This window comes from Vombatus ursinus, unplaced genomic scaffold, assembly GCF_900497805.2.
Source record: "Vombatus ursinus unplaced genomic scaffold, bare-nosed wombat genome assembly UNPS02001419.1, whole genome shotgun sequence".
Classification (NCBI taxonomy): Eukaryota; Metazoa; Chordata; class Mammalia; order Diprotodontia; family Vombatidae; genus Vombatus; species Vombatus ursinus.
The window spans coordinates 2,037,418-2,054,835 of NW_020941197.1; the positions used below are offsets into that span (position 1 = coordinate 2,037,418).

Sequence of the window (17,418 nt, forward strand, 5' to 3'; positions counted from 1 at the left end):
AAGGAAAGAAAAGCAGAATTAAAAAATGGAGTACCCACTATAACCATATGAGAGGAAAAGTCAATGAGCCTGAAGGGGCAAAGAATCCTAAGTAGCATTTGCAAAAAAATTAGTAAAAAAAAATAGCAATATTTTATGCCTAGAAAGTAGTTCAGCTACAGAACAAGTTTAGTTACCTGTTCAATATTAAGCTTTTAATAAAATATTTAAATTAAAATAACAATAGCTCACTGTGAATCACTTTGTGGCTAGCATAGTGCTTTACCCCCAAGAAGACTGTGAAGCAGATATTTTAAGTAGTATTATCACGATTTTGAAGAGAAGGAAACTCATATATTTCTGAATAAAAGTATAAATGTACTCAAGTTTATATCATAATTTAAGGAATATTAGGAACTCATATTTCATCAGCGTCTTCAAATTACGACATCCTCAGCAGTTTTTGTAGTCTTCACATGCACACACCAATAAACTGATCATTTTTATTGAAAATTTAAAACATTATGGGATGTGACCCATTGTTTAGAAGCAATAGGACAGAAGGAAGTCTTAACACCTGACTAAGTGAACATCAGCTATCTCTCTGGCATGTAAAAGAAAGTTGGCCACTATAATCTCATTATGTTGGCTGGAGAGCTCTTGATCCGAACCTCCTTTTCTCCACCCCTTTTACACCAAGCCATTGATAAAAATAATTAAGCAACCCCCTTCAGCATTCTCAATCTACTTCTGTTTATTTTTCACTTAAAAATGCACAACTGATGTACCTGATTCCCTGACCTCTGGGATTGGACACTGGTTCATGTAAACATTCAAGGCTTTACTGCAGGGATGGAAAGACCCTGGATATCCCTTCTAACTCCACACCCAATATACACAGTCACAGTGAGGTAGCCACCAATACCCCAGGGCATTCCCTCTATAAACAGAATGATTCTGCAGGCTTCACCTATGTCAGTTCTAGACAGATGTCTCAGAAATGAATGGCATTCTAGGGCTGTCTGCTCAGGATCAGGGATTCACTGTCTAAACTAGTAAATAGGCCCATTTCAAGCAGAGGATCTGGGAGGAAGCAGAGCAAAGTGTTTTCTCTTATTTAACATTGGTGTACCCTCCTAAGCCAGAAGGAAAGAATCAAACATACACAAAAGGCAAATAAGAAACAAAAGCTCTGAAGAAAGAGGCAAATTAAAAAAAAAAATTTCACCTCCAGAATATAATTATGTCTTCGTATCATCAAATGCTAAGTAACCACAAATACACCTGCTAATAACCAATATACCCTCACCCATTATTCTTAAGGTAAAATCTATTCTCTACCATATGGAGGTATGGTTAACTATATGAGAAATTGCTTTCATTTGTAAAAGCAATGAAATTAAATTGTGTAAAAAGCTCTTTTATCTAGCATATTAGACAAAGGAAATGCCTAGTGAATCAAAAAGATTTGGTTCTCTAAGATATTATGGTGGAATACTACAAGCTACCAAGAACTACCACAGTTTTTAAGCCTAATCAGGCATGGAAATATTACTAATAGAAATGTAAATCTGAAGTTACCTCTGGATTATTTTAGTGGGGTAAAGGTGGAGGAAAAGAAGGAATCAACCCAAGACAGAGATAGTGCAATGAAGGAACCAAGGATGGACAATGGGGAAAAGAGGCCAGTTTTAGCAAAGGTTAGGTTTGTTAATCCATTTATCTGCTACTTTTCAAAAATTTACGAAACTAATTTTTTGCTTGCAATCTATAGAAACTACAGTTTTGAACTAAGGGGAGAAAAATTATTCAACCTCTAAATTTATTCTGTTCCCAATGTGATCTAGGCAAAATTATTTCATATGTGTTTGTCAATATTGAGAGATATCAGAAAAACTAATAGAAACAGGCAGACATCTAGGTGTAGGTGAGCAAGACAAAGATTAAAGGACCCTAAGTTGACATTTGGAAGCCAGAGAATCAGGACAGAAGGCCTGGAGTCCAAAGGTATCAATCAATCAATCAACACTTATTAAGTGCCTACTATGGATCAGACAATATGCTAAGTGATGAGGATACTAAAAGAAACAAAAGACAGGTCCTGTCCACAAGGAGCTCACAATCTAATGGGGGAGATCAGTAGTAAGAAACATAATTTAGGGACTAAAAACCAGGAAATTCAATCAGTATTGAGAGGGACAGACAGATCTCAATGGTGGTAGCAAGAATGGATATAGAATGTTAAAGGATAAGTTTAGCACTTAGTGATCAAAACTGAGAAATCAGCCCGGTCATGAGGAAAAGATCTTCTGATCTAGGTACCCCCTCTATCACCAAATCACAGTATTTTTGACTTATAAAGGACCTCAGGAGACATCTAGTCCAACCCATTCAGAAAGTAACATATTCTGCCACTTTCCAAAGTGATGGAGGTCAAGGAGGGTAGAAGCTATGGAAAAGTGAAAGGCATTACAATCGGAAGTAACTCTAACAACATCTTGATCTTTTCCTTGAAATTCATAAATCCTTTCCAATGTTCTATTATTTTCCAGCATCACCTCTAACCTTATTTATTTATTTCTTATTTCTCTAATTTTTTTTTTTTATTATTTCTCAAGGTCTTTTGAATCTTTTTACTTGACAGATTGGGAGAAAGATCTTACTTTCCCCCCTTGGTTGATTCTGCCTAGCTAAAATCAGAGACAACTTTAATATTTGCTTTTTAATCTTTCAAAATGTGTTAATAATGTTGCATGTGATTATTAAACCAGAAGGTTTTTCAAAAATAACAAAAATGCTAGTTCTGGAGCTTTCGGGTAAAATATCACCAACTCAGCTTTTACTGTACTGTGAAAATTGCTCTCATACATTTTCAGTCTTAAAGGTCACAGTTTTAGCCATTGTTTTCTTCTGTCTCTTCCCACCCATCTATTTATCCATTTTAATCTACATCTACATATTTTATGTGTGTGTTACAATACATATATATAAATTTTTTTTTACTCACTCTGTTTTTGGAACTTCTTTTCTTAGCCAGAAGAAATCAGATTGTGCTAAATACTTGCGAGTTTGCAGGACATTGCCGAAATAATCACTTTCTGAAAATTTCATCTGAGAAAATAAATCATAATCATCATTGTTCAATGTGAGGACAACAGAGGTATATATCTAAAGAAGACAACCTAAATTGAAATGTCAATTCTTTTTTTTTCTCCTATCAGAAGAACCGTGTTCACAGTAAAGGAATTCTCAGGCATTCCCAATTCTAATATTTTTAATTGGACATTTGTTTTGGGTTTTTTAAAGTAATAATAAAAAAAAAATTTGACAATTTCCAAATCACAGTAGAAAATAACAGAAGCTGCTGAAAATTTGTAATATACTTTGTTTCCTTAATAATTGAAAAATCCATTTTGGTCTTTGAAAAGAAATAGCAACTTGTTTAGTCTGTATGCCTTGCAGGAATTCTTGGACTTTACCAAAATATGTGAATTGCAGTGCCCTGTTTTTTCAATAACATACATCTTTTTCATCACAATTCATTTTAGCCAAATATCATTATCTATTTCAGCAAATAGTATTTATTCATGAAGGGAATAAAATAGCCAAAACAGAAATTCAGAGAACTCTTTTCTTGTGCCTCTATCATAATAAAATAATATCTTCCCCCCAAAATGGAAGAATTTTTTTTCTGGATTTGGCCATTAACCCCAAAAGAAGATTCTGTTCTTTAAAAATTTTTTGAAACTGAGGAAATATGATGTTAATAGCTCTTTATCCTATAAAAATCCTTCTAAATGAATCCTTCTAAAGAGGATTCTCTCCTAATGCCAAAAGAGCAGACTTAAGTCATTGTTTTGGAGGAAGACTATTTTATTGCTTTACTTTCTAAGTATTTTGTGCAACCCTCTCCTCTAGGTTAGTAGGACCTAAAGAAGATGTTATCAATGATATTTGTGATAAAAAAAAATCAATGGTTAGCAATGTTCTAACATATTTTGGTTAGGGAAACTACTGCTGGTATATGTAAAATATAATGAGTTAAATAAATGAAATGCAAAAAAACTTAAAATCAAGTTTAATTAGATTCTTTATTGCCACAATTCTGACGATTTTTTCAACTATAATCCTTTTTTCACTTTAAATAAGAATGTATTGTAGTATGAAATTGACATAAGCTTAAAAGTAAGGAGACCTGAGAGTCTTTATTTCGCTTCACAACCTTGGTCAAGTCAACTTATGTAGGCCACAATTTCCTCAACTTTGAAATGAGGGAATCGGACTAGATGACTTCTAAGCTCACTTCCAGCTCTAAATCTATGACACTATGACTATATTCAATTCAATTAAACTCTATTGAAGAACAAGCATTGACTAAGCATTTATGGTTCCAGGAATCATTCTAAGTGCTGGGAACAGAAAGGCAAAAATGAAAACAAATCCTGCCTTTAGGAAGCTTACATTCTACTGGAAGAGAGGCATTCTACTAATTCTGCCAATAGCTCATTTTACTTTTCAAAACTTAATCCTCAATTACTCTTCACCAGAAACACAGGGACAGAGGTTATCTCATATTCTTCCTTCATCTGAGGCAAAACACAGTTAAAACTCAGCAGCAGTTAAGACTTGTGGTAGCTGGGTGGTACAGTGTATAGAGTGCTGGGCCTGGAGTCAGGAAGACTCATCTTCCTCAGTTCAAATCTGACCTCAGATACTTACTAGTTGTGTGACCCTGGGCAAGTCATTTAACACTCTTTGCATCAATTTCCTCATCTGTAAAATGAGCTGGAAAAGGAATTGGCAAACCCTTTGCCAAGAAAACCCCAGATGAGCTCACAAGGAGTCAGACATGACTGAACAATAACAAAGTCAAGAGTTGCCAGTATTTTCCCAATGATTGTTTTAAGATTTAAAAAAAAAAAACATTCAAATTTTATCTGAGGTTCCTTTGACTCTAACATTCCAGAATTCAATTCAACAAATTTTTATCTAATATCTACAGTGTTGAGAATACTCACTATATTAGACCTGGGAAAAGGTTCAAAGATTCAGCCTAATAAATAATAAATAATTATAACAAAAATAAACATGATATATATGCAACAAGATTTGGCAGGAATAGAGATGGACAAAGGGTAGTATAGGCATAGGGAAGTGTGAGTACAATTCTATTACTAATTGTTCCCAAGTTCATAGCCTACTAGTAGAGATGACACTGTAATAACAGAATAGAAGTTCCTAGGAGAAGTATAAAAGCCATAAGTGACTTTTAAAACAAGTTTGAAGCTGTGGGGATGGGGAAAATATTCATGGAGGAAGGGTCATTAGAGCTGTGTCTTGAAAGTTGTATAGTATTTCAGCATGAGGGTAGGGTATGGCATGCAGTGCAGGCAAGGTGCAGGAAGGGTTGGGTGGGTTAAAAGAAAAGATGACACCACCCGTGGGAGATATTATAATCATAAACATAGAAACAGAAAAGAATAGGGCAAGTTCCAGGAATAGTAATAGTACATGAAAGGAAGAAGACTTGCACAAGATCTCATAACTAGTAAGTGGACAAAAACTATCTGAAATATTAAGTTATAAACAAAAGGTAAAAAGGAATAAAAATTTCTAAAACTTTAAAAATTTTCGACTGCAAGCAATGTTATGTGAATGTGTTGACTATCTACCTAAATGTCTGCCTATCTATTTATCTATCTATCTATATAAAAGCAAATCTATCTTAAAAGGAAATTACTCCCTCCTTTGCCTTCTCTTTCTTTGAGCCTCCAGATAGCATCAAGGAGCCTTAAGACTTCCCATAAAGGTTAGGAGGAAGAGCAGTTCACCCTATTTCTCACCTTGGACAACATGAGGCTATGAACATATGACAACTAAAGCCTATGCCCTGCCTAAATGAGCCTGATCCTGGGTTTTTGGGCTGATTATTTTGTATTTGTTTCTTCCTGATTTTAGGTGAAAGAGGAATGATCCTGAGATGGAAGAATTTCAGGCTTGGTGGTTACCTTGTGAGTTATCTAGATAGATAGATAGATGATTAGTAGTTAGATAGATAGATAGAGAGATAGATAGATAGATAGATAGATAGATAGATAGATAGATAGATAGATAGATAGACAGACAGATATATGCATACCTACATATATGTGGGCTAGGAGGAATGATGTGAACAAAATATTCTCAGAGCTTCCATTCCTGATTCTTGTTAACCATGTGTGACTCATTCCTTGGGTAACTGGGGCTTGATGAATCCCCTAGCTGCTTCTAGTGACTCAGATCTAAAGATCTGTGATTTTGTGAATAAGAAAGCCATTCCTTTATTGATTTTAAGATGGCTGTGTTGAGTTCAAGAGGTTAGCTTAAGTGGTCCTACGTGCTCTGGTCAAGCTAAGGTCAAGTTTTGGTCAACTACTCCAGCCCTCCTAGAGAAGATGACCACTGGCAAGAGGATGAATCTGGCTCCCAGATAAGAAATGGGTTCACCCTCCTATCATTGGCCATGTTCTCCAAGAGAAATGGCATAATTTTCAGGGACTCTACCCCTTGTTGCCAGTCGGCATCAATCAAAGGACCCAAAATCACTGAATATGTCAAACTCACAAGGTAGCAGCCAAGCCTAGCTACATCCATCTCAGGATCATTACTTTTTCACCTGAGAGCAGGAAAGAACAAACAAAACAGCCTAAAACCCAGGATCGGGCTCACTTAGGCAGAACATGGGCTTTAGCTGTCATGAATTCATGGCCTCATATTAGCCAGAGTGAGAAGCAGGATGAGCTAACCTTCTTCCCAACCCTCATGGGAAGTCCCAGGACTACATGATGCTGTCTGGAGGCTCAAAGAAAGAGAAGGAAATGAAAGAATTATTCCATTTTTAAAAGCCCATCAAGTTATCTGATCTTCTCAGTTACCAGTTGGTGACTTCATAACAAATAAAAGCTTCATCAATCCTCAAAGTGTCCTTCCATATTGAGGCACCAAAAGTGGCCAAGAGCCTCATTAGCCCCAAAGCTCTCAAGTTCTGACTCACATTTGGGCAGCAGAAATCAGCAATGGTAGCTGTGTTCATGCCTTGTTCATTCCCTGGTTCTATGCATATATCAAGTCAACATATAGTAAACTTAAAGATTAAAAAGCAAAAGAATCAATGGCATAAGGCATCTGATTATTTCCTGCTTGTAATAGACTTTGGTAATATTTCATTAACTCTCCTGATGACAATTCGCCAGAAGGTAATTCACTTTAAAAATGTTAAATAGTACAAATTATATTAGACAGTTGGTTTCTTGCCCAAACCAGGAGCCCCTGCCTGGGCTGTAATTAGGAGGAGTTACAAATGTGCAAATATTTTAGGAAAGCACATCATTATCTCTGTTTTCAAAAAATCCTCAAAAGCGCTAGAGAATGACAAAGTGTTTTACAAACATTTTATTTATTATTTATCCTAGCAATCCTCTCAGGTTGGAAGGATAAAAACTGAGGCAAAGAAATATGAATGATGGCACAAAGTGCCGCTCCTCAAATTGTCTTAGCACTTTGGATGTCTCCAAAGAGAGGAAACTACATGACATAGTGGGCCTGGAGTCAGGAAGACCTGTGTTCAAATCCAGTCTCAGACACTTACTAAACTATGCAACTTTGGACGAGTCACTTAACCTTTGTTTGCCTCAGTTTCCTCAACTGTAAAATGGAGATAATAATATCACCTAAATCATGGGGTGGTTGTGAAGGGCAAAAGAGATAATATTTGTAAAGTATAAAGTAATTATCATAATTCCTGACACATAGAAAATAATTTGTTCTTCCCCCATTGCACTTATCATCTACTGCTTTTTCTTTTTTCTTTCTTTTTTTTTTTTTTTTTTTTTTGCTTAGGCAACTGGGGTTAAGTAACTTGCTCAGGGTCACACAGCTAGTAAGTGGCAAGTGTCTGAGGCCGGATTTGAACTCAGGTCCTCCTGACTCCAAGGCCAAAGCTCTATCCACTGCACTACTTAGCTTTCCCTCACCTGCTGCTTTTTATTAGTTATTTCTGGACATATCATACCTTCTATTATTAGAATATTAAAATATAAGGTCATAAAGGGAAGAAGTCATCTTATTTCATCTCAATAGCCCAGGTCTTAGTAAAAGAATCTAGAACATATTGGTCACATTTGGTAAGCTGAGTTAAATTGCCTGATATCTGTAAAGAAGTTATTGCATCAGTATAGAGATTAAAAAGTTAAATATCTTAAGATACTTTATATACATGTTACCACCAAAGAAAGAAAAACCATTAGGATTCAAAGGTCAGACATCATTAATTCAATATCCATTCAATATACTTAGAACCTAGAAAGAATGGTTACTAAATCTTGACTTGTTCTTGATCCTCATATATCTAAAGTGCTCCATCCCTATAACTGTCAAATATGGGCTGCTTTTCTGCTGATCAAATTTTTAAAAAAAAAAACTTTTTCCCATAAATTATAGGAATCTGTTGGAATCCTGAAATACAAACATATAATTTTGTTTAATTTGACCAATTACCAAATTTAAAAAAATTCTAAGTTTTGCTGAAAGACTCAGGTCAAAATAATATGCCAGTGGCCATATTTCTCCCTTTATACCTAACTCACATAGTTGATGGGGTGTCAGTTTGCTATACCTTTTAAGTGATGACATCTTGATTCAAGATTTTCAAAGAATGAATATGCAATAAAGAATTTTGATAATAAAAATGCTTAAAATTTTACTAAATACACTTTGATTTTCCTTTGATGATTCAGAAGGTACTTCTGGATCAAGAAGCAACATAACACTCTCATTTTGAACATCAGTTGGCTGAATCGCTACCATGACACATCTCAAAGAAGTTTATTAGAATCAACCAACTTACTTTCTTTTCATTCACAAATTTAAAAAAATACAAATAAATCAGAATTCAAAGGGGAGAAATCTGATTATTTGGGATATTTACATTTAGGATAAATGTTCATTTTCTATTTACATGACAGAAGCTGATGTACAAATACATATTATTCTTCATTAAAATAATCCTATCCTCAGAGTGTTCTTTTTTTTTAAATAAGTTTTTATTGGCTTCTATTTCTTACATCATCAAATTTATCCCCAGTATCCTTCCTCCACTATCCCAGAGGGCCATCCCATATAACAAATAGCATTTTTAAAAGAGGAAAGAAAATCAGCATAACTGATTGATATATTGAAATGGTCCAAAAACATGTGTAATGTATAATACCTATAAATCTTCACAAAGGAGTGTATTAGGGATGTTGTCTTATATTTCTTCAAGTACTGTTTGATCTTTACAATTTTGGTACATTCACATTTGATTTGATGATGTGTGATTGATCTTTCTATTTACATTGTAGAAGTTATTGTATATATTGTTTTCTTGGCTCTTCACTGCTTCATACATCTCTCCACGATTCTCTGTGTTCATCACATGTCATTTTTTACAACACAGTAATATTCTTTTACATTTATGTACCATAATTTGATTAGCCATTCTCCAATTGATGAGAATCTACTTTGTTTCCAATTTGCTGCTATCACAAAAAGTGCTGCTATAAGTAATTTGGTGCCCTATCAGTAGCTTCCTTGGGGCACAAGCTCAGTAATGAAGTCTGATTCAAAGGTCTATGGACATCTCAGTCACTTTACTTACATAATTCTAAATTGCTTTCCAAAATGGTTGTACCATTTCACAACTCCACCAAATTGTATTGGTGTGCTTATCTTTCCACAACCTTACAATAATGGATTGTCATTTTTTATCATCTTTACCAATTTTCAGGGTGTGAAATAAAACCTCAGGATTGTTTTGACCGGCATTTCTCCTATTAATAGCGATTTTTAGCATTCTCATTCTTTCATGTGCTTGAGAATATTTTGCAATTCTTCTTTTGATGTTTGTTCATATCATTTGATCATTTAACTATTGTATCCTCCAATGCTCCAGGATCCTCTTCTCTTCTCCCTCTATAGTACTTCTCTTGGTGATTTTATCAGCTCCCATGGATTTAATTACCATCATTATGCTGATGATTCTCAGATCTACCTGTCTAGTCCCAATCTCTCTGCTGACCTCCAATCTTGTATCTCCAACTGCTTTTCAGACATCTCAAATTGAATGTCTCCTCTTCACCTATCTTTATGCTTTCTTTCTCAGTTTTTGATAATCACTTGTGAAGTATTGGTTCTACTTGTTCTTTAAAGGTTTTATAGTATTCTCCAGTAAATCTGTCAGGACCAGGAGTTGGTGGTGGTGGTTGTGGAAGTATTTTATTGGTCAGCTAGATGGTATAGTGGGCATTTCTTGCTATATAGACACATATACGTTCAGGTCCATCAAAATCTGTAAAAGTACATTCTTTTTCATAATATGCAGCTAGGTGACACAGTGGATAGAGAACAGGGCGTGGAATCAAGAGAACGAATTCAAATCCTACTTTAGACACTTACTAGCTATGTAACCCTGGGCAAGTCACTTAACCTCTGTTTGCTTCAGTTTTCTCATTTCAAAGTGGGGATGATAAAATCTACTTCACAGGGCTGTTGTGAAAATCAAATGAGATAAAAATTGTAAACTGCTTAGCACGGTCGCTGGTACACAGTTAAGTACCACATAAATTTTATCTATTTTTATCCTTATTATTATTTCCCTTAAAGGTAGGTTTGTTTCATTTTCTGAGATTGGGTTACTTAAGATCTCTTTTTGATCTTCCAATAGCTTGGGCATTTTATATTTTTGAAAATATCCCTCTATTTATTTTGCATTCTCAGTTTTGCTAGCCTATAACTGTGCATAATATGTTCTATTATGTTTTTATTTCTTCTAGTTTTGTTGTGATTTCACTGCTCATTTACTTGATTTATTGATTTGATTTTTTGCTCTCTTCTTTTTAATCACATTAGTTAAAGATTATCAACTTTATTAGTCTTTTCAAAGAATCAGATTTTAGTTTTATTTATCATTTCTTTAGGGTTTTTGTTTCTAATTTATTCCCCTCTAATTTTTAATATATCCTCTTTTGTGCTTATTTTGGGTTGGTTTATTTGTTGGCTCTCAATTTTTAAGATGCTGAGAAATATGTATATTCTTTGCCAACCCATTGAAAAGATGACATAAGTACTTAAACTCTAGTTTCTTTAGTAGTTTGTTCTGTTTCATGTTTTCCCTTTTGTTTATCTTCCTGTTAAACTTATCCAAAACTGAGAAAAGGATATTGAAATCTCTTTTTGCTTTTATGTTACTGTCTACATCTTTTTGTAGCTTAGTTAATGTTTTGGATTTGGATGAATGAATTTGGATACTAAGATATTTGGAGCATTTAAGTTCATTACTGATATTGGCTTCTTGTTTATGGTTCCTTCCACCATAATGTAGTTTCTTTGTTTATCCCTTTTATTTAATTTTTTTTTCAATTTTTCAAATAGCATGATCACAACTCCTCCTTTTTTGGATTCACTTGATACATAGTATTTTTTTTTCATTCCTTCAGTTTTATTTTGTGTATGTCTTTTTTTTAATGTGTTTCTTACAAGCAACAGATTGCACGGTTTTGTTTTCTTATCCAAACTGCCACTCTTTTTTGTTTTATTGAATTATTTAGTCAGTTTACATTTAAAATTATGAGTGTTATGTCTATATTTTCTTCCATTTGTCTCTAATATTGGGGTTTTTTCAAGTTATGGTTTTTCCCTCTTCTCCTGTAAACAATACAATATTTTTAGTTACTTTAGTTTATTCTTTTTTAAGAGGGTCTTACTCTTGATCCCCTCCTCCCATTAGTTACCCCTTTGCCTTTGGGATTTTACTTATTAGTTGCTTTTATTTTCCTGCTTTTATCTTGTTATCTAATTCTTCTCCGTTTTTTTCCCTCCCAGTCGAGTAGATTTATTTTTCTTCTTATCCTCTTCAACTAGTCCTGTTCATTCATTTTTAAAATTTCATTTTTCTTGCCCCTTCCCAAAGAGAGTTTCCTTCACTCTCTTCATTATCCATCCTCTTCCGTCTTCCTTAGATTCTCATTCTCTAGTTCAATTATAATTACCTATTCTCTCTATTCTTCAAGCAATTAAAGAGTTCAAGGTATACATTCTAGTCTCTCCTTTCTAGGCAGTCTCTGCCACTGCCTTGTAGAACTTGTCCCATGGATTTCTTTTTTCCATTGTGACTCACTCCCAGAACAAAGCCAATTTGTGCAAGAGACAAAAAAGATATTGCTCCATGGTAGGACCCTACTACCACCACTTTTCTGATCACGCTGCTCACTACTGATCTATACCTTACCACTAGTTACTTTCTTTTCTCCATTTACCTCAAAATCTCCACTCAGGGTCCATGCCCTCCCACTCTCCCATGTGCCAATTGACCCTAAGAGTGCAAACTCCCCCCACTCCCAAGATAAGACAAGTGATCTTTTCAAGCACCAAACACTCCTGACCATACCTAGCACAATGTCTACATTCACAGAATATCTCTCTTCACTTATAGGAGCATCCTTCAGTAGAACTTCCTCCCAATACCAAAGCAAGGTCTCTCACATCCCACCCCTACTTTCTTTACCCTGTTCCCTACTCCTCATCCGTTCCCCTGTAGGTTTTCTCTTCCTTATATTATAGAGTCTCCTTCCCCTCATTGATAGCCCTTGATTTCACGCATCATAAACTCCCCTCTATCCCTTCCTCCCCTCCCTTATCTTTCACTTACCCTGCTATTTTGTAATGTAGTCCCACCAAAAAAAATGGTACACCAGTACGCAGAGTATCACCAGATTCTGTCCATAATGCCCCCTGTCTACCTCTTCATTGTTACTTCCACCTGACATCTGTCTTCACCTTTTTTCCTTTGTGAACATTTAAAAAGATGCTTCCTACTGGTCTCTCTGCTGTCTATCTGCTGCTGTTACTACATTCGTTCACCTCTCTGGCATTTCTGTTGTTTGGAATATTCAAAAAGTAAATAATCTTTTCAGATTTAATTTTCTTTCTAAGAATGTTTCAAATGCTTCTTTATTATTGAATATCCATCTTTTTAGGATAGCATTCTGGGCTGCATCCTGATCTCCATTGCTCTTTGGAACACATGATTCAATTACCTCCTACACTTTTTCTGGTGGGTTCAGAATAGTCCTGAGTTGTTTGAATTTCCTTTCTTCTGTATTTATAGATCTTTCTCCTATTTGCTTGCAGAACTTGTTGTTTCTGAAATTAATTATTAAATTTAACAACTATGTGTCTTGGAGTTTGTGAGTCTTTTTTTTTCTTTTTAAGTCAATTCATGAATTCTTTCAATTGGTATTATTTCATTTTCTATGTTCAGAAATTCTAGGCAATTCTCTTCTATTATTCCCTGCATTATGGTGTTAAGGTTTTTTTTTTGTCCTGTTGTGTTCTTCTGGATGACACATGATCCTTATGTTGTCTCTGAAGATCCTGTCTTTGAAATCAATATGTTTTGCTTAGATAGTATGTTTCTTTTTAATATTGTCTTTTGCTTCTCCTAGATGGTTTTTCACTTTTGTGTATCTATATTTCCACTCTATTGTTCTCTCTTTTGTTTCTTTAGTGAGACTTGTGATTTAAGATTCCATTTTTTTTCCTATTCAACACATTATTATTGCTGTGCAGGCCATAAATTCTGCTCTCATAATTCTCATTTTTCTTTTAGACCACTCAGAAACAGCGTGTTGTGGTTCCACATTCTTCTCAAATTCTTTTCAAATTCCACCGGGTCATCTATCTCTTCAAGTGTTGTATCACTTTCGTTTGTGTTGCAGTATTTATTCATAGATGCCTGAACTCATTTACTAGATCTGGAGGACATATTTCCCTCTGATGTTAATATTTTCCTTGTTGATTTGTCCACTTATGTTCAAGGACTTAGAGTTTTCTTCTTCCTGAGATCAGGTTTTTTCCTCCCTCATTTTCTCCTATTACTGACTTTCTGATTCCCTTCCCTCTGATAATGGTTTCCTTGAGGGCTTAATCTCAAAGCATCTCTACTTCCTCTCATATTGGTCAAGTCCTAGATCACTAAGCTAGTTCTCTGCCCCAAGAAATTCAGGGTGGGGAGCAGGGTGACCCTTTCCCAAACTGGTCCTGCTGAATACTGAGCTCTTTCCTTCACACACACACACACACACACACACACACACACATACAGAGTGACTTTTTATGGGGGCCTTGTCTCACTCCCTCTGTTCCTCAGTTTTCTAGCCCAGCACCAGCAGTTTAGAGAACTGCCATAATGATGCTACAGGGTTGATTTCTGTAGTTTAGGCTCCAAGAAGGACACATGGGGATATGGTGTGATGTTAAGCTCTATTTCAGACATGTATTCTGCCACTTCTTTTCTGTTCCTACATCCCCTGCAGAAATCTTTTGCAGAACATACCACTGCCTGATGGGCCACTGGCTACATGACCCCACCAAACTTCAAATGGAGCACTGCCAGAACATTGGCCCTACCTGTCTCTCACAACTTGAACAAACTTCTGCAAACTGGAGCCAGGATCTCCCTAGCAACAGAGAGAGAGGGAGGGGGCACCAGGATTTGGGGGTCAGTTTTCTGCAGGCCCACATGTTAGATCTTTGGATAAATTAGTGTAGACTTGTTGCTGGCCACATAGGAGGTGGAAGAGGGGTGCTGAGTGAGCTCATAGCATTAATTCATGGATTTCTTTTTGTTTGTTTTAATTTGGGTCTTTTTTTAAAATTTCTTTTGGATTCTGAGTGTCCTATATCATGGAGAAAGATGAAGTTGCTTTATCTTTGATACACAATTTCTGTTTTAGAGATGGTAAGGGGATCAGAAAAAATGTCCAGTTCTCCATCTTGATCGATTGGCTCCAGATTTAATCTTTTGTAGTTCAAAACACAATGATTTCTATGAAAGGTCCTCCTTTTCTGGATAAAGCTGACACTACCAAGTGGATATCCAAATCACTGTGGTAGGGGGATGCTATTGTGACTACAAAAAATAGCTTTTCCTTGCCCTCGTATATTTAACATTAGAGGTTATTTCCCTCCATGAAAGTCTTTAACTCTAATACCTCATCATACCTCAACTAATACCTCATCTGACAGAGTCTGCCAACTGGGAAAAGCTATTGAATTATTATTGAATGTTTGGGGGAGAGAAGGGGTGACCTGGTCAGACCTGCCCTTTAGGAAAATTAATCTGACAAGTGAGTAGAGGATGGACTGGAGTGGAGAGATACTTGAAGAGTAGGGGTGACAAATCATCAGACTATTTCAATAGTCCAAGCATGACAGGTGAAGAACTGCCAGAGTGGTAGCAATGTCAGAGGAGAGAAATGAGCATATGTGAGAGACATCACAAAAGGGAAAATCAATAGGACTTGGTAACAGATTGGATGTGAGGATGGGGGAGGTGATTAATAATGAACTTTGTATTTTATCTCAATCTTCTTATATTTTCCTTAATCTAATGTGGGGGTTTATTCTATTGTTCATAAGAGATGACCCATCTCACTACAGTTATTGTAAATCCTACATTTGAATGAATAACCATAAAATATAGAAACTATAGGAAAGTTTTAGTTCCTTGAGACATGTCATCTTCAAGGTATTTTTTCCAGAGCTTTGTTATATACTTACCAGAGGAACACTTTGAAACCACCAATAATCTGCAACAAATTGTTGTTTAAGCACTACAAAGTATAATCGATTCAAGGAGTTTCCATCATTCAGCTGCCATTGAAAAATCCAGGCCAAGTTGGTAATGACTTTCAATCAATTTCATCTCAACTTTTCAACTGAGTGACCTTTGTGAAGCTAATTGTAAGCTCAGCCCATTTCCTAGGCAACAGCTGTCGACATTGCAAAATTCAGTGTAACTAGGAGCTTCCCTTCTTGGAAATTCCAACCCAGATGCCAACAGCCAAATGCCAAAGATTAAATGGAAAAATAAAGCTATTGCCCTCAGAGGTGACAAGGACATAATCAGTGAAAGGAAATGCAGTCAGTCTCACTAAGAGATATAAAGGACTTTAAATGTTCTTTGAAAAAAAACAGACAGTGAGTATAACAAAAGAAATAAAGCATTGCTATTAGAGTATCTCTCAATTTCAAATTAATTCATTTTAAGTCATGCTCAGAAATAATTCTGAAAATGTTAATGCTATAAGAAGGGAAAAAGGGGAAGGGATTGCTTATTTCCAAAACACCCACTGAAGCCTTTTGAAATCTTAGGGATGGAGAGCACACCTCTGAGTTCTTCTATGTAGGGAACTCCCAGATAAAGAAACTCCTATCAATGCAGGTCAGCACCTTCTATACAGAATATAGTATTACAGAGTTGCTAAGAGCATCAGTTCTCAAAATATGGTCCAGGGACCACTGGGGATGCCCAACACCCTTTCATTGGTTACATGAGGTCAAAACTAAAGATGCTTTCACATTCTGATATTCATTTCTAATAGATATAACCTACATAAATAAAGTTCTTTGAGGAGGGTCCTCAATAATTTATGAGTATAAAGGGATTCTGAGACCAAAATGTTTGAGACCCACTAGCCTAGCTCACTGAAAAGATAAATGACTTGCCCAGGGTCACACAGCTAATATGTATCAGAATCAGGACCTGGACTTAGGTATTTTTAGTTTGAAAGTTGGCTCTTTATCTATTCCATCATTCTGCCTTTTCCTAATTTTGGTTTAGTATTTTTTATTTTTAAACCTTTGATTAAAATGCTTATGAGCAACATAAGCACTTTAGTTCTTCAAAAGACAAAGGAAAATATATGGGCATTTCAAATGACTTACTTGCCCATAAGACAGATATGTACCATATACATTGATGAGAAACATTTCTTTATTTTTTTTCCTGGAGGCAATCGGGGTTAAGTGACTTGCCCAAGGCCACACAGGTAGTAAGTGTCTGAGGCTGGGTTTGAACTCAGAACAGGTCCTCCTGACTCCAGGGCCAGTGCTCTAGCCGCTATGCTACCTAGCTGCCTCAATCTGATACATTTCTTAGGAAAAAAATTAAACTAAACCATGTTTTTTTATTCCAATTCACACAGCAAGGATGTGCTATTTTTTTTCTCGCTTAATATTAAGCTTTTCTTCTTGGATCAGCTAAGAGAAGAAAAGAAACAATGTAGTACAGTTGAATTGGTTCTGGATTTGGAGCTCAAGGCCTCCTAGATTCAAATCCTAATTTTACCTCCTACTTGACCTCAGTGGAGTAATAGAACCTCTCTGTGCTTCAGTTTCCTGATCAGCAAAATGAGAATACTGCACTAGATGACTTGTGAGGTCCTTTCCAGCTCCAAATCTATGATGTTATGATGTGGACCACTAAAGTTTTCAAAAGTAGCCATGAGTTTGTGATGTATGTCACTATCAATCATACTCTTCCCACCCCCTGCCCCCAAGTACAGGGGAGTGGAATGCTTC

The 17,418-nt window shown here is 35.7% G+C and overlaps 1 protein-coding gene across 1 annotated transcript in view; it reads right to left on the minus strand.

Moving 5' to 3' along the window:
- The window catches only part of PHEX (phosphate regulating endopeptidase homolog X-linked), a 263,978-nt gene that overhangs the window by 69,115 nt on the left and 177,445 nt on the right, over window positions 1-17,418 (minus strand). The window contains exon 14 of the mRNA XM_027868359.1: window positions 2,987-3,090. Coding sequence (XP_027724160.1) covers window positions 2,987-3,090 — 104 coding nt within the window. The remainder of the gene's footprint in view (window positions 1-2,986; window positions 3,091-17,418) is intronic.